The sequence below is a fragment of the Liolophura sinensis genome, chromosome 6 (genome assembly GCF_032854445.1).
Source record: "Liolophura sinensis isolate JHLJ2023 chromosome 6, CUHK_Ljap_v2, whole genome shotgun sequence".
NCBI lineage: Eukaryota > Metazoa > Mollusca > Polyplacophora > Chitonida > Chitonidae > Liolophura > Liolophura sinensis.
The window spans coordinates 66,473,372-66,499,092 of NC_088300.1; the positions used below are offsets into that span (position 1 = coordinate 66,473,372).

Here is a 25,721-nt window from a genome sequence, read left to right on the forward strand (position 1 = left end):
AATTTTGCTCTGCTTTCCATCCTGAAACTGGATTCGTATGTTAAAAAATATTCCTCACTCTACATAAATTCCGCCGCGCAAAATTATTGTAGTCCTGTCAATGGAACCTTATCCATTTTTTTTTTTACTCTTCTGGAGATGACTTTTTCCACCAAATATTACTATGATTCTGCATATAACCCTGTATCATCAACTGATTTTGTCAATAACAAAATTCAGTCAAAAAATAAGAAAAGTACTTATTTCATACAGATATGGCATTTATTTAGCCAATATATGAGACCTTTTCATGAGCGCAAAAATATATAAACTTCACAGGTTGGTAATTATACACAATATAATACAGAAGACTGCAATTCACAACACGACTAATTTGTTGTCGTTAGTCAACATACATGTACATGCTTGTATGTACAGTGTCAAAGACCAATCATGATATTCACTTTTGTAATTTTAGACGTTAAAAAAAAAAAATTTTTTACACCAATAAAATGGGACGCTTTAAAAATTTTAAGAGGCTTTTTTGTAAAATGTTCTTAGTTAAATGAATAAATTAGTATTTTTTTTCAGCTACAATATCTAAAAATACTAAAAAAAAAACAATCTGAAGTGATTTTACAACAGAAGAATAAATACATGATATGTTAGCAGTGATGACATCATCGGCATGTGCCTTTTAACAGGAGACTCAAGCTCTGGCCCACATCTGGTTTGAAGACCACTATTCCCTCATAAGATCCTATTTGTCTAGGTCTGAACTCTATAGGAAGTTTTACAAAGTGGCCGGCCCTGAAATAGACAGATAAAACATTTATGAAAATGTAAATGTGCATATACCAATATTTATGTTCATCCATATGACAATACAATCTGGATTCTTGGCCTCTCAGCTAATGGTGAAAATGCAGATGTATAACAAGGAATTGTACCACCATGTCATTATGTGAAAAAGTTGCATTCTGATAGGTTTGTCTACATCTCAAATCAATTTAATGACATTGATGAAGTTAATGAAAATACTTATCAAAGTTTTTGTCAATTTGTGACAACTCCCAATGATCATTTGTTATCAAAAAGTTGGCTAATACACATTTTAATATTAAAAATTAATTTATGATAACTGCAAACTGATATCGCTTATATTTAGGAATTCTAACAATTCTAAAATGTAATTACCTGATTTTTACAGCCGTGCGATTTAAGTAAAACGGATCCTGTGGTGGGATGATTTCAATCTGAAAGCAAGAGATATCTTTTTACTGCCATTTGCTAAATATCTGTATGTTTGTATTCTTGGGGTTTTATGTCCTACTAAACAAGTTTTCAGTCATATGACGAGGAGTTAGGTGTATACATAAACTGTGCCTTCCTATGTGGCCAAAGTGCTGCCTCCACTGAAGTATTACGCCAATGACATCAGACCTGAAAACCAATCTTGTGACATTATACCGACAAAGCCAACAAAGTCATGTTTCCTTGCTCTAATCTCACAGTGCTGAGTGCTTTGCTTCAGCCCACAATTAGCAGCCAGACAAGAACAATGCTTCTGATGAGAAACAGGAAAGCTATCAACCAAGGATATTGATTTCTCTGTATCCCTATTTCTTAAGTAATCTTTACAACAAAAATGTATGTATATATGTGTTTTCATATTCATTTTGTGAAATACTGCATTATGATTACCATATTAGTTAACGTAAATAAAATCACTAAGATTTCGTTAATGAAGCAATTCAAAAATGCTGATTTGAAAAGATGTAAATGTCTGCTACCTGGTGTAACCTGGTACTAAACTATAATGGAATTTCTGTGTTCATGTTTCTCATACAAATATATGTGATGTTCATTTAAGTGAAAGGTAGAATTCTGACCATATTGTTCTGATGGTTCTACTGTATCTCACCCTATGTAAGACATTGTCCTTGTTTTTGATCTGGGCTTTGCACTCCTCAGTCTGTCGCGTGCCCCAGGCTGCAAACTCCAATGTATCTTTGAGCAGGCGAATCACACAGCTGTTCTGCAAATCCCTAGTAAAATACAATGAAGTTATTCTTTATAATGACAGATTCCTTTTTGCAAAAAAAAAAAACAACATTAATTCTGTGTGTAAAATGGACCCACATACAACAAAACTGTTGCCTCTAGGTTTTGTCCAAGTTCGCAGAACCTAAAAAATGATATGAATAAAAAGAAAAGAAGTATTTTTTTTATCACTTACTGAAAAGCAGCAATCAAAATATGATATGTAACTTAGAGGCAGACTAAATTCTCTCAGAAGTTTAGCAGCAAGAAGCAGCTAGCTTTATATTGTTCATGCTGGCTTCCTCTCCTGCTGTATGTGGGAAGGTGTGTCAGCAACTTGTTGATGATAGTGGAAAACAATGTATAAAAGCTCACTTGGGTGGCTGAGTTTGCCTGGACCTGTCAGAACTGACAGAGGACATGGTTGTGTCCGAGGTTTGAGGGTAGTGATCCTGTAGGCTTGTCACCCGAGGGCTGGATGGTGGCAGGGCCTGTGAACAGAGATGCTCCTTATTAGTACACTGGATCATATAAGTATGACCATATAAGGCCTTAAAAAAGATATTTTGGATGCCATTAATTAGGTTTGTCCGATAAGAAATTAATCAAGCTGCACAAAAAAACTGTTAAATGGCCCTATAAAGTGGATGAGTCAATCAGAACTTGATAAAGCCAAACAAAAAAACAAACAAAACATGCATTTTATTCTTCGACTTTTCAATGCCATTCCTGACCAACTATTTGAAAACACATCAGGGAAATTACTAAAGATGGTTTCACTTTTTTTGTTCACCTGTCTTGAAATGATCAAATCAGAAAGCACTTACCTCGCCTAACAGTTGCACCCTGTCAATGGTTTGATCACAGCCATTGTCATTTGTTTTCCGGACTTCCCAGAATTGAGAGAAGTACCCTATGTCCTGTGGTTCAAACTGAACAAAGACCTGAAAAATAAAAAAATTATATCATGAAAAGTGTATTTTGTGAACATGAAAGAATTACTAAAATTTGGGATATGGTCCTAAGTTTAGAAGTATAGATAAAAACCAGTACATGAAATTTGGGTGGTTCACGTAACCAATTCTTACGGGTTTTAAGACGTGAATATCTGATAGTTTAGTTTGGCCACCACACAAAAACAGACCAATCTTTCGTACAAATTGGTTACAATCCAACAGGCTTATAGAGTCATCATCCCTGTCTAATAAATTTTGTTTCATCTAAAGGGTGAAATGATATAACCATTGACACGAGGGAATGTCAACAATGACCAGTTCATGGAAAGTTGTTGACTAGCGAAAGTTTAAATTCTGTTCAAGTTTTATTGTCACCTTTCTCCGCCTACCGCCAGATCACCAAAAACACAATACATAATTGATGAATGCTCCCAGCTAGCATATGTTGTGTACGTAACAAAAAGAGACATGTAGTGCATAGGCTCATGGCAGGAGACAGCACAGAAGCATTGGCCCGATTAATATATAGAGCATGGACCTTTGCAAAATTTGGTCAGAGCAGAAAGCTGGTGACTGCATTTAGTGCACAATGGCGTTTCTGTTTTGTTGTAGCTATTGTAATGTCATACCCTGAGGATACCCAGCAACCTAGTGTGGGTAACTTTTATGCATTTCAAGTGCTGTCTCTGTGGGAAGGTTCCAGGAAACAGATCAGCATAACTGATCTATCATTCTGCACAATTACACTAGACATAACCGACACGCGAATGACAGCCAAATTTAGTGGCCAGCACATTATTAAACCAGTGTGTTACACTGCCAGTTCAGTATACAGTGCAGAAGAACATGTTTGAGTTTTAGCATTTAAGTGACTTTAATTGCTATCAATCTTTGATAGCTACAGTTATCTTTGATTTATGCCATATATATATATATATTATTACCATATCAGCATATCCACATTTCTCATATTTTTGTAGAAAAAACTTTAATATTTTGACATATACATATAGCTCCTATACTCCCACGAGGGGAGATTCTCACTGACCATGGCAACCAGGATCATTGTATATATGTTAATCTTTTTGAGGTCTGAAACTACAATTTTATTAAGATTCTCAAAAAGACACAATTACAGCCTGACTGATTGTTTTCTTATATCTCTGTTTCTATTAACAAGAAAGTGAAGTCCAGCAGATTCACCTGTATATTTTCTTGAGGCTGAAGGTCGCCGGATGTCCGTGAAAACTTGAAAACATCGTATTTAATACGCTGGACCTTGCTGGAGGTCTCTCCAGTCTCGGGTATCTTGTCACATGAAATGTAGAAGAATTATTACATGTATTGTCCACATTTCAATCAATGTCTCAAAAAAAAAAATTAAATAGAAATAAAAGTAGAAAGCTACTATATTCCAGCCCAAGTCTTAAAATATAATGCAATATTCAGTGCAGAGGGAAACATAATTGCTGGCATAGATTAAATAACACCAATATGTTAAAAACAATGATTCATCTACCCATAACCTGAGACATCATTTAATTCCAATATTCTGTACAAGCTTGACCAAGGCGAATAGAATCCACCAAATAAAGAAGTTAAGGCAGGTCGGCAATTAATGATCAACTGCAATCCCATGCCAGCTGATAACACAGACGAAAATTAAAAGCTGCAGCTAAATTCTGTTTCTCTACAGAACAAGCATTTAATATCCCACACTGATCATTATACAGACATTTCTATCAATTACAAAAATTTAGTTTCTTCAGTACTGTTGTGAGTGAACAGAGAATTGAAATTAGTGAAATGAACAGCTGGCTTGTTACGACCAAAGTACAATACTGTTTGATAGAAAGGTTTGACAGGGCAGATACGTTCTTCACGGAATGTCTTCGGCACAGTGCAAATCTGTATTTTCCAGTTGTGATCACAACAGAAAGCGTATTTATTACTGCTATGACAGATTCATGATCCACTAACCTTGAGGAAGGGAGGGGTAAATGGGGAGAGAGTCCAGATGATGGACTTGTCTGTGGTGTTAGACAGGCTAAATGTCGTCTCTGAAAAAGTAATAAAAGACTTCTTCACACTGACGTTATGTTAACGCCATAACCATTTAATATTCTGGACATTAACATATCCTATATCACCCGTAATACAGGCTTATTCAAAACCTTTCCGCAAATATCTTCACTCATTTTTTTTTTTGAATTTTTACACACTGATCTTTGAGTACAATTCTTTGTCAAGATTATTCATGTAATGTATACATGTACTGGTAATATAATGCATGCATACAATTCGAGTCATTGTTCACGAAGGACAAATTTATCATTTTTCTGAACATGTGTAATGCACATATAAGAATCATTTTTTTTTTTTAATTTAAAAAAAAAAAGCTATTTGTTTGTCTTATTTTGAATATTCTTAAACATTAAGTATGATTCAACCTGGGCTTGAAGCCATCCTGAAACACTAAACCACATACCTGTAGACTCTCCCACTCTACTGGCGTTGAAGATAACCTGCTGCTCAGCTGGGGAGGGCAATTTACTCCTCTGTTCATCTTTTTTCAGCTTATTTGTATGTGTAGGGGACGGCCTTGTAACATTCTTTGATATAGCACCCAGGGGTTTTCCTGGCTGATGATTATTATCAGCCTTTGTCATTTGTTGCATTGTTGTAGGTGAATTGTAAGAGCGCCGTGACGGTGCAGTGTCTGGGAAATCTACAGGTGTGGGCTGACCAGGCAGGGACGCTGCCCTGACAGGTGGACTATTCTGCTGGCTACTATTGGTGTCAGCCGCTTTACGCTGTGCAGACACACCTGCCTGAGGGGAGGATTTCTGCTTGCTGCTGTTTGCAGCAGTAGTCTTGGGTTTTGAAGGTGCACAATGCTGACTGTTCCTTGCATTGCCATGGTTATTAAATGCAGAACTCTCTATATTGCTAACTTTTTTCTCCTCAACACTTCTCACCAGAACAGAGACTGTCTAAAAGTGTAAAGAAAGCAAATACATACAGATTAAACACTGTATGTCTCTGAGGTCTTATAAAAAATTCATAATTAACATTATGGCTGTGTGAATACTATCAGCACAATGTGTTGCTTCTAGCCTACCATATTTACATGGGATGAAATCAAAACAAGTTATTCTAAACACCTAGGCTAAAGACAAAATACAAATGGGTCGTAACAGATTTTTTCTTCTTTTTACAGTGGCAATTATATGGTGAAGTGGACAACGTAACTAGGTTACAAGAATAACGACTTCTATTTATTCTTCAGCATTATTTTGGTACAGATACCAAACAGTGATAGCGTTTGTTATCAATATAGCCTCATTTTCTTAACCAGACATTTGATATAACTTCTTTATTGTACTTACTTACAGAGTTTTCTGAAAAACTTAACCTTGAAAAAGTCATGACACTGTTTGACAAAGATTCCAAGATATTCAGCACAACATTTAACAGAGAAGTTTTCAACACCTGCCAGTGGCTGACAAAGCTAAATCACTGCTGTAACATGACCCACCTGACTCTCCAGCTGTGTGTCCACTCTGATTCGACCAGTCCATGGTAGAGATATTCCCTCAGAGACCAGCACGGGGGAGGGGCTGACATAAAGGCTGCAGGTCGCCCTGATGAAATATACAACAACAGATTTACACGTTCTGCGCACTCAAAGGCTTGGTTATGTTATTATCAAATGAAATCTATACTATTATGTTGATTTAGCTTACAATTACCATTCGCAATCAAAATGTCAGATAATAGCAAATTTTGTCGCCGAACACCAGTGGGACATTTGTATGATTCTTCCAACTTTATTGCTAAGTCCAGCACTTAGAGATCCTCATGTGAGACGTTACACCATTATTTTATTATTTTTGCACCAAAAATTAAGTTTGTTAGACTGCTGCTTAAAAGCAGAAGAATATTTTAAAACATCACACTATAGGCTAAAAAGAGCACATTTTTTTTCTATCTGGTGGTGCCTCCTGCTAATTTTGAGATTTTTCCTGGCCATAAACTTAGGCTGAAAACGGCAAAGCTGGCATAAATCGCCGAGTCCATTGTGTCCGTCATCTTTAACACCCTGTAATTTATGCTGGGGGTGTGTTGCCTCTCAGCCAATAAGAGTCCTTAAAACTGCCTGCTTGTTCGTGTAAACTCGGAATCTACGTCCAACATTCCAGTTTCCCCGATCGTCAAACGGAAAAGAAACTGTACTGTTTGCTACCTTCTGGGAAGAAGAAAATGTACGAACTGCACTTTGGCGGTTTCCGACGGCAATTCTCCTAACACAGAAGACTTCAGGACTAGTTCTTAGGCAAAATGGAATAGCCCACAGCTGATTTGGCGCCGACTTTATTTATAATTTATCAACTTGAGGTACATATTACAATTTTTAACGGCATGCACCTGCGAGGAAATGCATACTCTTTTCAAATGGTATTTGATATTTAAATTTTCTCCTTTAATAATCGTTGGAATCTTTTTCAAACAAGAAGTCCAGCATATCAGGAGACAGGATTTGCTGGAGTTGTTATCTCAACACCACCACAACTAGTTTTATAAACAAAATGTTCTATGATTTCCTGTATAAAGTTTTGCTCAGATGTGATTTATATGTACGGGTCACCAGCAACAGTTAAGATTATTGTTTTGCCATTCGCCAGCAAAAGTCATGTGATCATCTAAGGGGACGTGATTAAATATTAAGTAAATTAAGTATTCATGTTTACGAAATAGGGGCAGAAGTCTTTCAAATTATGCCAGAATCGACAAGAAATGCTTCCGCTGCAGCAGTGCAAACACAAATGTGCAGGTATCGCTTTGATTGCAATTTGACACCTTCATCTCTTCTGCTGGTAGGACCTGTTTGCAAGTATGGATTCACGGTGTGCTAAATTCTGCAGTTTAAGAAAGCATATTTAACATGACATTTCACAAGCATAAAAAGGTACAGGATAGTCACGCACAATCTCCACATAGTTTGCTCACAATTCCCATTTATCACAAAATAACGATAATAAAACAATCAACCTGTTGCAAAGTGCTTGTATTAAAATAATTATGATTAAAACTGAGGATAACATGAACTGTGGACTAACTGCTCAGTGAAGCATAAGCCTGTTTATTACATTTTTGAACTCTCAGTATAATCCCCCGAGCACCTCTGAGCACCTGCTCTTGCGTGGTGCTCCCTCAATAACAACCAATCCTGGGATACGCTTTCTGAGTCCCACGGCAAAACTTTAGGTCATTTATGGTTTGTAATCAATTGTCAAGACAGAAGTACAGCCAAAATAAATTACTTAGAAATCAGGCTTTCAAATAAATCAAAACATTTTTTTAGTCTCCTATAGCAAATAATACCTTGGTGGCAATATTCCCGAATCAAACTCGACCCCAAGTCTTCTGTCTGGCCAAGATACATCAAAGCTGAAAACATACCAGTCCTTATAAAAACAGCAGCAGAACAAAACTTTTGTTTCCACATCAACTTTAGACAAAGATACTCAAAAAACCCAACACAATGATTTTTAAATATTGCAAAGACGTGAAAAAGCTTTCTAACCGATAACGAAAAAAATAACAGCGAAAGTATTTATACATCTCTAAAGACGATAAGAGGCTCTGAACCAGTCTTGAGAGATCCCCATAATGACACACTAACATTGTTGCCACAGGAGATTATTACATGTATATTCATTACTCACCTCATCTGGACATCTGACATGTTCTCAACTTGGATGCAGCCCTTCTTATTACAGCTCCCTTGTAATAATAATAATATATATAAAAAAAAAAAATTTACTCCTTTGTAGAATTAAGACCATATTTATATTGTAGAAGTGTGTGAAAACCCGGCGGAGTTACAGCCATATCTTAGATGGAAACACAACTGGAGGGGATTAGCTGGCTTGCAAGACTGGCAACCCTTGGCTGTAAAAGTGCAAGTTCACTAAAACAGAATCACCACAGTCCACAGGATTCTGGTTGCCATCATTTTATGTATTCATTTGACTTGTTATCACACCAACACCCACAAATATTTTTATTGCTTATTTGATTGATGCCATACTGAAGAATTTTTCACTGATTCAATGGCAATCAGTTTTATGGGTGAAGAAAACTGGAATGTTTGTGGGTAACCCAGTGTCATGTGACAAGTTACAAACTTTTCTTTGTGTGATGTATATCATATTGGTGAAAAACTAGTGATTAAGGGCCACAGTAGTATTATTGCCAGCTTGTTGTCACCGCAGTGGGGAAATTCACAAATTCCCTGTCTAAAGCCGAGGGTAAACCCGCAACTCAAGTTTCAGAGCCCCTGAACAGCAAGTAGCTTAACCACTCAGCCATGAGCTGCAGCCTCTTGAGAATATTCAAGTATAGTCATGACTGTCAGCAGAGTTCATAAAAAGCCAAAGTAGAGCCCACAATCTCTTTAGCCAAAGAGACTGTCTCACAAAACTTCTGTAGCTGTTAGTTGGCTAAGGGTCATATAGTTGACTACCGACTAAGCAGGCTATGCCCAAAAAAAAAAAAAAAATCGACGAGGCCATTTCACAAATGTGAAACAGTCTAAAGCTTACTATAGCCGGACATGTGGCAGTTCTCCAGCAATCTGATCCATCATGGCAGGATCCATGGTAATGGTTAAATTTGATTCAAAACATAAATATGCACATGTATAGCTAACACAAAAAGATAATTATCCATTTTCGTTTTTGACAAAGTGTGTAAACGAAGACCTTTTAAAACTGAATTGGTTTCCTCTTAGCCAACCTTTCAAACGTCACTAAGGATTTTGGGGTATCTTTGAAAATCTAAGACAAAGAGCTTTGGTCAACAGCCAAATATTTTCTATTTAGAATAGTTAGCTGTCTAAGGTTACCCTTTGGACATTTTGTGAAGCAGGCCCCAGAACTACTCTGTGCATGTTTCAATATCTTCAGGGTATATTCAAACATCCACATCTCACCGGTAAGGAAAAAACGGAAGTTATAGGTCTACTGAATACAGCTTACCATCAGCCTCCAAGTCTAAGATCAGCTGTTTTGGATAAACCTCAAGGCTGTTCATAAGATGTTTGACCTGAGTTGTCTTCCCTTGGCCCGCCCTGCTGTGAAGCTTGTTGTGTGAGAGTTCCATCCCTGCCATAACGATAGGCTTGCTGGGTACAACAGACATGTCCAGGTCTTCACTCTGTGGGCTGCCTGTGAACCTGTGGGGCATCATCTGGCTTTGGGAACTGTCCTGGCTAGTGACTGGGGACAGGCCAGCCAGTCTGTTTCTGTTGACCAGAGAGTGCGACACTTTGCCTGTTTGTTGATCCCCCACCAGGTCCTCATATGGGGCTTCTGGGGCAGGGGGGTCCCCTACCAGGCTTAACACCATCCGGGAAATACCCTTGAGAAAAGTGGCCTGGTAATTTGGGCAGTTGGGTAGCAATTCTGCACCTGGGAATGATTTTATTTTAGTGCAGATTAGACTGAAGAATTTTCCCTTTTGGAGTGAGTGAGTGCTTGGGGTTTAACATATTTGACAATTTTTCAGTCGTCGGAGGAGTCCTTAGAGTGCAGGTACTGTGCCTCCTTGTTGCAGGACGGATTTTCACCACTCTCTTTTCTATTGCTGCTTCGCTAAGACGACTTACTGTATCATATAAAAAAGGCAAAAAAAGCCCTTATACGATATGGTCAACCAGTCGTTGCTCTTCCCCTTAATGCTGAATGCCAAGTAATGAAGCTACACCACTCTCTGTTAAGGTCTCAGGAGCAGATGCTCTACCAACAGAGCCATCAGGGCCAACCATTAAAGTTTTGAAAAGACTTATTTCCAAACAGACATTTGGAAAGGCGAAATTATATGTATCTCTTACAATCCTAAAAACATTAAGATCGGATAAAATAACATTTTGGAATTTTTAGCTATGACTCGCCTATACAACACAAAACAAAATTGAGGTCTTCTTACTTGAAACATAAAACTATCAGTGCAATTTACCTTCTTCAATGTCTGTTTCATCTTGTAGATGCACATCCAAATTCACCTTGGCTAAGGGATGATTTTGCGGAAATGGATTTTTCTTCATACCTGGCTTCATCGCCAACTCCCTTCAAACGTAACATAATATTTATTAATACTTATAAATATGAGGAAAAAAAAAAACACACTTCTCACTGTCCTCTACAGAAGGATTTTTATCTGAAGATCCCCCATAAAAATATTTGAATGAAATGAAATTTTACCTTTTGGCATCAAGTTTTCATTGTTTTACATACCTTCTATATAGTATGCGGTTGATTTCATCTCCATAGTAGAACTTCACCGCCCCGATCACTGATGGCTTGTCTTGACATCGAGCAGCTTGGATAGGACTGGGATTCATCACCAACACCAAGCTCTGGAAAAAAAATACACACACACAGAACACAATGAATCAGTTTATACTACATGAAAGTGACCAGGTGGAACGCATTGATCTCCAACAGGTTATACTGACACACTTTTCTCATGGGACATACGTGATGTTGAAGGAAGGCAAGTGATCGTCTGCTATAACTTCACTACAAGCCTAGCTTGGTGGGTGTGGGGAAACCAGCCATCTGAAACCTTGTGTAACCTGCTTTTATTAGAAATGGCCTGAATTCGCTGACAATATTATTGGATTCTTTTTTTAATTGTTGCTTAACACCATAATCCAAAATTTTCCTTTTTATCACTTCAGCTTTATGGGTAGGAAGAAACTGTAGTGCCTGGGGTAAACCCGAGTCACCGGTGAAGTCTCTAAGGTGTGAAATATGTCACATTGGTAGATCACAAGTGGTCTTAAGGGAACTTCATGGAAGACCACACAAGACAGCGAAGTTGATCATCATCACTCACTGCAATCAACAGCCTTAAGAACAATGGGAACAGGTTAACATTCTACTTTTGAGAATGGACTTGAACCCAGAGAATGATAGCCATGCACCTTATTAAGGCACTCAGCAACCAACTGCTACAAGTAAACCAGAATTCATAAAATATGCTGGAAAAGTTAGTTCACTGTCAAGAGGAAATACCTTCCAGGAGTCTGCTTTGATGACAAATTCATTAGGCTGAACAATGGCCACATTTGTACTCAGTATCTGGGAACAGGTCAAATCTGCCAAGAGAAAGTAACATACCATACACTGTCACGTTTGGTGAGCAAGATTTGATGCTGATGTCTCAAGCTTCTCATGAGCTGACAATGATATTACATGGTTACACGAGTATTAATTTTGGTTTTTTATAGTAATGTGAAGATTTTAGAGACACAATATTCAAACCTAGAGACTCCTCAATTTCTTTTGTAGTGGGGATTCTTATTACGCATGATTCGAGTGGATTCTGATTACAGCTTAGAAAAAATAATCATGGTCATTGATAAACTCCAAATTTGTCCTCAGAAACTTACCAGAAAAACAGAAAACTTTCACAAAGGCTGCTCGAGAGCCAATGTTCCACAATGTGAATCTCTGTACGTTGTTTCTGCCAACTTTAATCTCTCCAATGTTTCTGAAGTAATTCCCTCCCTTGGAGGAGTCAGCAGAATCTTCCAAGACTAGATTACTGGTGCCCCCGTGGCCATTGAGAGGAACCTGAGGATAGAGTTCACTCTAGTTCACTCCTAATTGTTTACTGGATAACCATACACTATCCACACAAGTGCCCACAACAGAGCTTAACATTTTTACATTTGAAAACGGGGAAGGGAATGCCATTGTCACCTGTATAAAGCACATGACGTTAAAACACATAAAAAGGCACTTCAAAATAAGTCAACATACAGAGTATTTCTTGCTGGATCCATCCTGTCTGATGATCAGTTTACCCTGGAATTGTGCAAGGGTAGTTGGTACAAAAGCCACATTGATGGAGTACTCTTCCCCTGGATTTACAAACACCTCTTTCACGCTGCTCAGCGCTTCCTTGTGGCCTAGCACACTTTTAATCTGTTGAAAAAAAAAAACCATATTCACACAACTGTAAGTGAACTCTTGACAACAATAATAAACCATAATTCAAAGAATAGAAATAAACATTATCCATATTCATATCCTCCTCCCCAAAAAAAACAACTAAAAAAAAAGGAAAACAAAAAACACAAGAGATAAATTCATATCCCCACCTAAATGTGACAATTATGCAAGGATCAAAGATTTTCAGCTTGTTTTCAGGGGTTACAAAATGAATATGCATAGAAGATTTGAGATAATCTAACAATATTAGGAGCAGTTATTGCGTGGAAACCAATGACCAATGAGAACCACAATAATCAGAAGTCATGTAAAACTAAGGAAAGGATCAGGCAGGTTTTCAAAACTGACCTTCGATTTCACGCCGCCAATATGCACAGAAAGACTATCAATGCTGGATAATATTTGGGAGGAGCTATAGACAACATATAAAACAAAAACAAACAAATAACAGAGCAGTTACCTGGAAAACAGCTGTTGTCACTTCCAGCTTCAATTTAATCTGTGTCTTGGCCTGGTGGACAACGTTTAACCGCTGACAACTACAAAAAGAAAAACATAAACACAGAGCATGGTACACGTTTTCCTCAAAGGCATTATTAAAGGCAAAAAGTAAAATATATATTTATCTGATTGCAGTTTTTCATGTGTACAGTGCTCAAGAATATGTCCCTGTGAAGGCAAATTTTGAAAATACTGTGAGAAGTGACTGATATGTATAAATGTTTGTAGCTTGAGTGTAATTTATGCAAATGAATGTTTTGATTATGGTGTTTATGTATGTTCAGTAGCTACATGTAGCTAATATCACGGCTGTATTTTTATATTATTCATATTTTTTTCTGTGTAGCCAGGGCTATCAGGTGAATATACAATAAAGTTCAAGACACAAGGTAAGCAATGGTAAGGACACCTGACTACTGTTTACTGAAGAAGTCATGTCATCTTGATTTTTTATTACATTAATAATATGTACGTGGGAAGGTCTGCCAGCAACCTGCGGATGGTTGCGTGTATTCCCCCCACCAGGGCTCTGTCCGGCTTCTTACCACCATAATGCTGGCCGCCATAGTATAAGTGAAATATTCTTGAGCATGGCGTAAAACACCAATCAAATAAATAAATATAATAATAATAATTTAATCTCTGACTGAACAGTCCAGATCACAAATTAATCGAGAACAAGAGACAGAAAGATGTACAAGTTATCTGACAGGTCTAAATGCGCAGTAACAGCCAGCAATAAAGCGTATTCCACCAGTTAGCTAGGGGACCTTACGTAATGAATCAAATTATTTGATTTATTTGCATGTTATCTTGACATTAAACAGCTATTAAAATCAGGATTCTAGTGACATAAGCCTAAAATGGCAAGATTTGTATACATCTACGCATTTATGCACATGAAATAGAAGAATTCACCTAAAATTAGAAAGAAGACTTAACTTAAATCACTTCATACACTGAAAGCTTTGCATGTTAGTTAAGAGACAACCATAAACATACCCGGCTTTTCCAACTTCCACGCCACCAAATGACAGATGACTCTTGTTACAGAGTATTTGTACCTCAGGCTGGACAGGCATTGCCACTTTTGCCAGGCAATTGGCTATAATTGTCACCTCAAACACAGGACCATCTGGATCTATGGCCATAAGTAATGCTCTGCAGGTGAAAAAAGAAATGACTTATCAGCCAAAAAAGATGTTCAGGCCCTTCACCGTTAACAAATTATTAGGCCATCATTTCAAGCAGAAAGGCAATAATATCACCACCAGAAATAATGACTAATCAGCTTAACGAGATGGATATGTCACATATTGCCGACCAACAGTCATGATTACGCAATCATGTCAAACAGAAAACAGCAATACGATGCACATGAATTTGATTTTCAGCCTAATGTAGAATACTGAGCCTGAATACCAGTACTAACTTAGGTCTGGACTAAAACCTCTTTATTTGTGCATAAGGCTTAACATTTAACTCACTTTTGAACAGCCACACCCAGGGAACTATTCCATGGGGTCAGTTTTGACCAAGATATAATTTAAATATGCATGTGTCATTTAAAACCCCAGAAATTCTTATTGTGACAGATAGGGCTGCTAAAGTATGTAGATGCTAACTATCACAGAGATCTGCTGTGCGTATTTTCTAGACGAGCAAATTGATTTGCTATTTAGTGTTACTGTGATGTGCGGATTTGTTGAGAGGACAGTATATTCTCTATTTAACACTGCTGTGATAGCACTATGTAAAAGCTAGCTATCATAGAGGCCAGTTGTGCAGATTTTGGGCTCCTATTATTGCGCTAGGTAAAAGTTAGCTATCAGACAGGTTATCTGATGTCTCAAAAGGACAATATATTCGCTATTTAGCGCTGCTAGAACAGATATGTAGAAATTAACTATTTATCACTGCTATAATACAGCTATCTAGTAGCTAAGTATCGACAAGTGAATTTCTGCAGTTTTTTGGTGGGAGAATATATTTGCTATTTACCACGGCTATAATATCATTTAGTAAAATACATTTTGCCATGATGAATAAGCATATAGGTTCCAAATGACAAGTGCTACAAAGCCAATGGTCCCACACTGTTTAACCTAGAGAACTGATCTGCGTATTGTGCTATTTATTGTAGAATGCAAAGTTGCGGTACTAGTAAGTATGTCTCACTATGAGAAATATAAATGCAAACAATTTAGGAATCTGTGTATTACACAATAAATATGCTTCAAAACTAATTCGAATGAACTAGTCTTATACTGCTAATTAACAAATATATAGTGTTGTAAAGATAACATGATCCTGATTGTGACAGAAAGAGCATCTATTTCAACCATACTTCGAAACTGCTTATTAGCAAATATATTGTGTCATAAGGGTAACATGATCATGGCAGTACTAGTTAGCATCTATTTAGACAATACTTTGAAAATGCTAATTAGCAAATATATTGTGTTGTACAGATCACTTACCTTCGCTGTGCTAGTTAGGGTCTAGGTAGACAATACTTTGAAATTTAAGATAAATATACATGTAGTCTTCTGGTGATGCTAGTTTGCAGCTATTTAATGTAGATTTGAAATGCTAATTAGCAAATATATTGTAAAATGTCACTGCACTGAGGAATGCTATAGAGATGCAAACTACTTCTGGAAATGCGGATAATAGTGCACCTTTATGATTTCTCTTTACCTTTTTGAGGCTGGTCTAACAAAGCAATCGAAACGCTATGGCACGAACATTTGTCATAGTGATGCATCTCTTCACTATATCCCACAGTGGGTTTACATTAGGGGTATGCTGCAACTGCTGTAAAATGGGACCCTGGGGCCGGTCTCATGAAGCTCACTTAGCTGAGTATGCCCTTAACTACCATGACGACAGATGTTGTAGAGATAATGTGCACTTAGCTATGGGTAACCAAACACTAAGTATGCTTTATGAAACCGACCCTGGCTGTCAGGTTTATACATTTCTACTTTAATATTGCTGGACTACACTTACGTTTCAAGACGAGGTAGTCTGGAAATTGGACGGTAAACAACCGTGATTTCCTGAAACTCCTGAGGTTTGACTATGAGGCTGGCTGGAATCACTTTAATCTCTTCTGTGTACTCTCTGGGCTGGAGACTCACGTTCATGGATATGTTACCACCATTCTGAAGCTTGAACGCGCATGTTGACCGCTCCCCGTACGAGTTTATCTCCGGAAGCTTCAGAGAAGAAATATACCAGTGTACTCAAGAATGCTTCAATAGTACAACAGCAGTCAGGTTAATGGATGGAAGAAACCAGAGCAGAGCACTGGAGGAAACCAGATCAAAAGGACCACGGAAATCGGACCAAAGCTCCAAGGAAACCAAAGCAGGGCACAGAAGAAACCAGAGCAGAGCACAGAAGAAACCAAACCAAAGCCCCAAGGAAAGCAGAGCAGAGAGGAAAGCAAAGCAGAGAGAAAGACAGAGCAAAGCCCAGTGGAAACTTCAGCAGAGCATTGGTGGAAACCAGACCAGAGCCCATAGGATACTGCAGCAGAGCATTTGTGGAAATCAGTGCAGAGGCATACAGAGTGGTTAACTTGGAGCAGAGTATTAGTGCAGTGGTGGAAACCAGAGCAGAACCCATAGGATACTGCAGCAGAGCAATGGTGGAAATCAGTACAGAGGGACCAACATTTTAAACTTGACCTTTGGTTCACTGATAGAACATACATATATGTACACGGGTGGTGTAAACTGGTAAGCGCTCCTTGTATCACTAGGTACCCTACAAACCACTCGACGCAAACTTTATGCAGCCAGCAGATTTTATTATGGAAGAAATGACCAAAAACTAAACGAAAAACAGATATTCCGAGAAAAGAATGGACGTGAGTTTTGTACATACCTCAGACCTGATGGAAGTAAGAAGCTTGACCTCTCCAGCCTCGGCGTGTAGATTTACTGTACCCACGTGCAGCTTGGATGTGGGAGTGTCCACTTCAATGTCTACCTTTGCCTGGATCACCTCAGGTGGGGACCTTAAAGAGGCTGCAGAAAGAAAGGGATTTCTTTATTTGATTTTTGTTGCCATTGTTGAACCAGGGAAAAACTGGGATAGAGCCTACAACCAAATAAGTCAGGGGCTAATTTGATGAGGCAAATATAATGCTTTCATCAACAAGGGCCTAGGGAAAGGATAGAGAAACATAAATACACTGTTCAGTATATTTAAAGCTGTGTTCCCACAGTGCAATTTGTTGTATCAATCTGTCAAACAAAAATATGACAGACTATTTCATAAGCTGCGTTTACAATGTGATTTGTCCCAATCTTCCTGTTTACGATTGACAAATCAAACTGAAATCATTGTGTGAACGCGACTTTTTAGTGATTCGATTAACGTATGGTACCATATAACAACAATATCGAAAGTTTGCGGGTTTTCTACCCTGTGTCTATCAGCTGTTTTTCACTCGCTCTCACTGCATCTATCCTAATCTTAATGTTTACTGCCATGGGGGCTGTTGGAGACCTCAACATAGTCCCTGGGACACACACTATGTAAGCATAACATGCTTGTAGACTACTGAATGCAGCTCTATCTCTGATCTATGTTTACATCTATGTTTAAGGGTTTATGTCATACTTTTTCAGTCCCACGACTACTCCAAGATAGCCTTCAGTTTGCCACATTAAAATACTAACCACTACCTAAGATCAGATTCATGCCTGATGAAACTTTGCAGTGTAATACCTGAGGTGCATTCTCTCTGTGGGAGTTTGCAGTAGACCATCAGTGGGAGAGGAGATGAGCAGTCTGACTCCGAGTTGGCCTTCAGTGTCACATTCAGCACAGTCTTGCTCAGGGCAGGAGTGGAGGGACGGTTAGAACCAGAGATGATGGACAAGTCTTTAGAGATGGTTTCCTCAAACGAAAAGCAGTGCCAACCACTGTTATTCTGAAAACAGTAACAATCAGTTAAGAGAAATAAAATAAAAATATATTTTTGATCTTTTTGATGACTGTATGCTTGCCATTTTTTATCCCTGATCAAGTTTCAGGGGCAATGTAAAAAATTTTGATTTGTTCGTATGTGATTGGTATTATACGCCATACTCAAGAATATTTCACTTATATTATGGCAAGAGAACAGGCAGAGCCCTAGGGAAACCCACGACCATGAGCAGGTTGCTCAAAGATCTTCCCACATACGGTCCGAGAAGCCAACACAGACTTGAACTCACAGTGACTACATTGGTGGAAGGCTCCCGAGTCATTACGCCCTTCTGGCGTGTTAGCCACCTAGGTCATGGAGGCTCTCGTTCTTGCTTAGGGATAGATTAGCAGTTTCATACTATCTAATGGTCACCACTTAAAATGTAAAAGTTAACATCTATGGTGTAATTATAGTTGGTATAAACAAAAGAAACATTCTTCTTTTACATTCAAAAATCACAAGTTTACCGCAGAGATTGACAGGCGTAGTGGAACTGTTGCTTTCCCATGGTTTGCCAAAGTCAAGGGAAGTCCTTTACAGCTTCCCCATCTGAGCTCACCATACACCAAGGATAGATAACTCTCACTTAGCACCTACAAAATTTTAAACATGTGTACATGTAAAATACAATTGACTGAGAATGTATAAATGATTTGAACGCATCCACTTTATTTATTTAAAATTCACTAAAATCACTGTTGTGCGCCTCCAAAAGATCCTCCACACAGAAACACAAGTTTCAATATAATATGCAGGATTATGAAAAGGAAAAATTAGGAAATGATTTAACAAACTGTGATAAAGAAGCAAAAAAAAATGAAGCCAGTGTGTGTAAAATATACCTCTATGTTTGGCATCTCGGCTGTGGCCTTGAGGGTGACAAATTCTGGCTGGACATTCTGACTACTGATCCTCTTGTTCTTCACCACTGTACATGGCAACACAGCCATCCTCCCCACATAGCTTCCCTCACACTTTGGCACAAATATCACCTGTCCAAAAAACATAAGCTTTTCACAGAAGTGTTTAATGTTTTCTGTAAAATGCTAAAGTTTTGTGTGTTTAATTTCAAATGTTTTATTAATTGTAAGACAAATGGCAATAAATGAAAAAAGAAAAAAAATGGACAAATCTATTGCTAGACTTTCCAGAAATACTCCTGTGCCTGTAGATTTAACAAACATTTATCATGAAAATCAAAAAAATGAGGTAAATAGAGATTTTTGAGGTACGCAGTCCATATATCTATTGATAACAGCCCTTGCACTTAGCACCGAATCATTCTGCTTGAATTTCAAAATTGTCAAGACCTGAATATTAACCCATGCGTCTAGAATCCTGGATATTAAGTTCAGCAGAAACTGCATATTTCTCATGTTAAGAGATTAGTTTTGCAGAACAGCATGTTCCAATTACATCTTTCCTTACTACCTAAGAACGTTAGGAAGCATTTCTATAAGTGAAATAGTCTTGAGTATGGCGTAAAACACCAATCAAATAAATAAATCAAATAAATATATATATTCATCAGCATCAGTTTTAAAGAGATTTGGGATTTGCCGTGATCGGATTTGAGAATTTTTTAAACTGATTCTTCACCATTCACAGGTGTAAAATGTGGAGTACAGTCCTTTAGTCTGGAGTGGGGGAATATGTATATTTAGCAGTGGTGGATGAGTGACTTATATAGTTACACGCGCAACGTGTCAATACTTTATAAACAACTGTTTGGACAATCAGTAGCTTTACACAAGTCACGTACAGGTATGTTTTCCCTTGACTGAGGTTCAATAATAATCTTCTGGTTAAACATGAAGGGCAGTTTGACCACTGGGTCCACATCCTGCTCATTGATGGTCAGCTCACGGATGTCCAGCACACACTCAAGCCAATGGTCAGATGTGTTTTTGAGAGTGATGATGGCCTTTGTGGACACCCCGACACAGCAGACCTCAGTGAAGCTCACAACGCTGGGCAGTTCTACCATCTTACTGCTGTCAGGCGCTGTGCGACAAAAGTCTGAGGGAAAAAAAAACAGTTAATGTCACATTATTATTATTAATATTATACGATTGGTGTTTTACGCCATATTCAAGAATATTTCACTTATGCCACAACGGTGAGCATTATGGTGGATGCAAATCAGGCAGAGCTCAGAGGAAATCCACGAAAATCCGCAGGTTGCTGACAGACCTTCTCACTTACGGCCAGAGAGGAAGCCAGAATGAGCTGGACTTGGAACTCACAGCGACCGCATTGGTGAGAGACTCCTGGGTCATTACGCTGCGCTAGCGCGCTAACCAACTGAGTCACGAAGAGGTCCCGTTGTAATGTCACATTATTTATTTGATTGGTGTTTTACGCCGTACTCAAGAATATAATTTCACTTATACGACGGCGGCCAGCATTATGGTGGGTGGAAACCCGGCAAAGCCCGGGGGAAACCCACGACCATCCGCAGGTTGCTGCAGACCTTCTCATTTACGGCCAGAGAGGAAGCCAGAATGAGCTGGACTTGAACTCACAGCGACCACATCTGTGAGAGACTTCTGGGTCATTATATGCTTCGCTAGCGCGCTAACCAACTGAGCCACGGAGGCCCCTGTAATGTCATATTAGAGTGAAGCCTAATAACATTATGTTAAATATGCAGGGTTCTGCCCAGAAAATGTTGAGTGGTGGGCACCAAGTCTAGGATAAGTCAGCGAGTGAGGAGGGGCTGTGCAAGGAAAAAATATTTCAAAATTTACTCATCCAATGCTGCTCCTAGAGAGCATCTGAACCATGGAAGATAAAAAGAAAGCTGGAACAAAATCTGTACATCAGTAGAATGATGCAGTGTACACTGTAAATTCAATGTTTTAGCTGCTTATGAAGTATTTTTAATTTGACACCACCCACATTGAAGTTTGCAATGCATTTTATAGCAATACCCAACATCTGCTTTATTTTTTAAAGAACGGAAATAGGGCTTGTTTTGTTGTTTGGATCGCTTTAGCTACTAGAAAAGAGCTCAGAGTAGACTTTTGTGGGTAGTTATTTAAGATTCCATTTGCCCCTGTGAACGGAGATTTGTGACACATTGTCACAGCAGCCATTTAGTTCGGAAAAATACGGTCAGAGAGTGCATTTTTTCGGCTATCTTCGGTCATTTGCATACCAAGAAATCAGTATGGTTCCCTTTTGTATTCTACATACCTTGCATCGGAGGCGGTTAGCGCCATCTGACGTCAGGGGGTGGGGGAAGTAGTCATATTGAGAAATGTGCAGAAGGCCATGAATATCTGTATGCACCACTTTTAGGCAATGTTTATGACAATTACAATCATCTGCAGCAGTGTAATCACTTCTTAGAGATGGTGGTCCTGAGGAGTTGCCAATGGTACGACTGATTACTAATCTACTTTCGTTTCCCCGATTTATGAATAAAGCTATCTTGATTTTGGAGTGCTGGGTGCATCAAAATTTCGTGTCTGACACTGGGCACTCAATGTTAGTGCCGGACTCAGCTGCCCATCGCTGCCCACCCTGAATGTGGTACACGAATTTCTGACTAAGGCCAAGGGTTATGAGGCGTACACAGTATTTCATATCACTTCATATCTCTACAGAACATACTGGCATGGCAGCTAAGAGCCTGCTTAGTTTAATGTTCTTCATGAAAGTCAAGTTTGATTCTGCAAAGGTATTGTAAGTTATACAACTGATCATACAGCTGTAACTTTAATGTCAAGATAATGACAATAAGCAGTTGACGACACTTGTGTGGCTGTTTGCACAGTTTTAACATCTGTTGTCTTCTACCCATTTAGAGTGCATATATCCCCACCTCAAACGTAGGAAAATTTCTCAGCCATTTGCCAAAGATCTGTGGTTACCCCAAGCACTCCGGCTTCCTCCACTCATAAAACTGACTAAACAAGTGAAAAATTCTTGTGCAAGGCCTTAAAAAGCATTCAAATAAAATGATTAAACAGGACAGCTTTGTGGAAAATGGATATAGAAACCATGATGGCAAAGTAAAAATGAGAAGGTAGATCATCATACAAAACTTACATGTTTATTTAAATACTGTTTTGTCATACTTTCACTTATATGGCGGCGGCCAGCATTATCGTGGGAGGAAACCAGGCAGAGCCCATGCGACACCCACAACCCTTAGTAGGTTGCTGCAAGACCTTACCACATGACAAGATAGGAAGCCAGCAAGAGCTGAACTTGAACTCACAGCGACTGCATTGGTGAGACGCTCCTGGTTAATTGTTCGGCAATAGCAAGATAACCACCAGGCCACAAAGGCCCGACAAAAAAGCCTACATGAACATGTATATAAAAAACATACAACAGTATGATGAAGTTTACCTTTAGCCAGACTGGGTGTCTTCATCAGCAGCTCGGTTTCTGGGCGCTGAGTAGCTATGTCCGTGGTGTTATATGGGGAGAGAGCATGATAGAAAGGTGTGCTCTGGTAGGCTGGAAGACCGTGGTCAAACGTGAGCATCGACTGATCTTCCAGGGAGGCATACTTGGTGGGTGTGGGTGCACACAGCTCCAAGTCTAGGTCAGGCTGGCTGCTGAAGTTCTTGGGGGCATGCAGATCGCTGGCTGCTATCTTGTGGTACGATGGAAGGGATTGGGGACCACTGCTGGGTTGAGACAGTCGGTTTGTCCTGGAGAGGGTTGGGTGCTGAAGAGTCGGGTGTGGCGCCTGGTGACACGGGTTTGGATAGTCAGGTTTAGGCTGAGATATGTTGTTGGAAGAACGAGAGCATTGATGAAGTGAATACTGAGGAACTGGAGTAAATGGCTGATGTTGAACTACGTTAGCAACATGAGTTGGATGCTGCTGAGGTTGGCTCAATATCTGAGGTCTTGTAGTGGGTAACTGGTTTTGCAGAGGACGTCCTTGCGATGTAGACGGAGGAGAAGGATTAGAGTCCAGCTCTTTTGAATGGCCAAGAGAGGATATGGACACCTCAATATTCTGCTGTTTTGTTCTCGCAGTTGGCTTCCCTGTCCTACCAAAATCAGACTTAGGTTTGGACGAGATTGGCCTGTTCTGATCTGAAAGCTGATTTTGCGGTGCAACATTGTTTTTGTAAGCTTTCAAGCCCTGTTTTGTTGTTCTTGACAAAACTGACGTCAGAGATTTGTCTCCCAACCGTTTGTTTTCCAGAATCTTGTCTGGAATCGTTGATCTGTTCGTTGTGCTCAGCTGGTTCTCTTTATTGGCTCCATGTTTTACAGTGACTCTGGCCTTATTCGTCTCGGGTTGTCTGGAGCTATTTAAACCCACGCCAGACAGCTTGGATTTCTCTTGTTTGTTAACAGCCGATTTGTTGGCTAAAGCAGAGCCCATCTTCCTCATTGGCAAACCATCAGGTTTTTTAAACACGTGGGCATCGCTACACTGAACATCAGCTTTTGGGGTTGATTTCTCGCCATTTGTGTCCCTGCCGTCTGCTGGAGAATAACTACGGTTATTCCCTTCTAAGATGTAATCAGACAGCGTGAAATCAGGGGAAGGCTCCACTTTGGACAAATCCACGTTCATGTTTCTGGCAATGTCCGACAGCCTTGGAGAGTAGACCTTCGAGACTTTCTCCAGGCTGGTGTCTGCACTCGCTTTCAGCGGAGACACAGGGGACTGATTCACCTGTTTCAGTTTATCATCCTGGTTCATCTCTTTTGTGACAGTGGCTGGCTGAAAATCTCCGCCCCCTACCTGAGGTCTAGTGTCCCTGGGGGCTAACTGACCAGACACTGAAGGAGTTCTCTGTGTGCCTCTGTCAGACTCCTGCCCATCAGGCTGGGGTTTGGAGCCATTACTAAAGATGTCATCCGGGTCTTCTTCGTCTTCATCATCCAACTTTTCTCCTTCATTGTTCACAGCTAGCCCTGAGGCGCCATCAAGTCTCGACTGCTTCAATGTCACAGTTTGGTCAGGTTTAAACCCCGGATCTGTGGATCCCAGTGGCTGGCTGCGGTTGAACGGAGCTGTGGAAGACGAGGAGGTTTTCCTTGTCTTGGACACCTCCAAAGATTTGTTCTTTCGTTGTGCCTGGCTTGCGTCACCTGGAGAGCTGCTGGAGGAAGTGCGCACTGGTAGGCGAGACGTATGTTGTTTGGGACGACTCTTGTCTTCAAACTCAACAGAAGACCTCTCTCTGATCGTCTCTAAGGATCTCCCTGTCGACTCTGGTTTACCCTTCTTCTCCTGTGCCTTGGTATTGGACAGTGTAAGCACCATGTTGACAAGGTCCTGGGGTTTACAGTTAGGTGAAGCAGAGGATATCAGGTTAGTGATGGTGCTAAGACTGAGCATCCCAGACATCTCGCTGGCCTCCGACATGCGTGACATGGTACTCAATGCCAAATCATCTACTTCCTGGGGGACATCACTGGCTGCCTCATTGGCTATGAAAACCTCTGACTCCTGTTCTTTCGACACATACTCAGATGACGCTGAGGGAAAATTCTGCTCCAGGTTGATGTCCTCCATGGTCATAGGCTTGTCAGCTGAAGACAGTTGCTGGTGTCCTACAATAGTGAAACATATACAAGTAGATATACTTGTTTTGGAAAATAAATAAATTCAAGTCCGGTAAGTTTTCAAGCTTTTCACATGTTTGCAAGAGTTTATTCAAGTATATTCTGAAAACATTCTGTGAAGACCGATAAAACTATCCTTTTTGTTAAGGCCTGCGATTGGCTAACACAGTCAATGTATTCCAAAATCAAATTAAAAAGGCACACAAATTGCACCGAAAGTTGCTCTTTTATATGCCAAAAGGTTGAAGAATTGAGTAACGTGAATTACAAGTCTCAGCATGACATTTCTTAAAAATGATGGAATTGACACGTGAACACAAATCAATCTGATATCATGCAAATCTGATTTCACCTTATACGAACGACACAACCTTGTCTTGTGGTCATTCTGTTTCCCTCAGTATTTATTTACAACAGCACTCGATAGAAACAGAATTCTTCTGGAAATACACGCATAGAGTACTCTGACTATCACATGTACATATACCTTAAGGCGGCAAATGAACACACTAAGTTCAATGAACTACTTAACTATTTTGGCAACAGACAACACATTAGCTGAATTTATTTATTTGATTGGTGTTTTACGCCGTACTCAAGAATATTTCACTTATACGACGGCCGCCAGCATTATGGTGGGTGGAAACCGGGCAGAGCTCCGGGGAAACCCACAACCAT

At 39.4% G+C, this 25,721-nt stretch overlaps 1 protein-coding gene across 1 annotated transcript; it reads right to left on the reverse strand.

Annotated features, from left to right (window-relative positions):
- Positions 1-288: 288 nt before the first annotated feature.
- Positions 289-25,197, reverse strand: LOC135467446 (centrosomal protein of 192 kDa-like). Its single transcript, XM_064745218.1, has 26 exons — positions 22,854-25,197; positions 20,254-20,510; positions 19,334-19,483; positions 18,959-19,084; positions 18,248-18,452; positions 17,399-17,541; positions 16,517-16,725; positions 14,507-14,665; positions 13,464-13,542; positions 12,812-12,976; positions 12,439-12,622; positions 12,062-12,144; positions 11,279-11,400; positions 11,001-11,110; positions 10,022-10,453; positions 8,708-8,765; positions 8,364-8,429; positions 6,517-6,622; positions 5,467-5,971; positions 4,959-5,038; positions 4,182-4,286; positions 2,850-2,966; positions 2,398-2,513; positions 1,904-2,027; positions 1,177-1,235; positions 289-789 (listed from the first exon to the last, which is right to left on the reverse strand). The coding sequence occupies exons 1-26, from the start codon at positions 24,997-24,999 to the stop codon at positions 660-662; spliced, it is 6,036 nt and encodes a 2,011-aa protein (XP_064601288.1). The 5' UTR covers positions 25,000-25,197; the 3' UTR covers positions 289-659.
- Between the last annotated feature and the right edge of the window lie 524 nt (positions 25,198-25,721).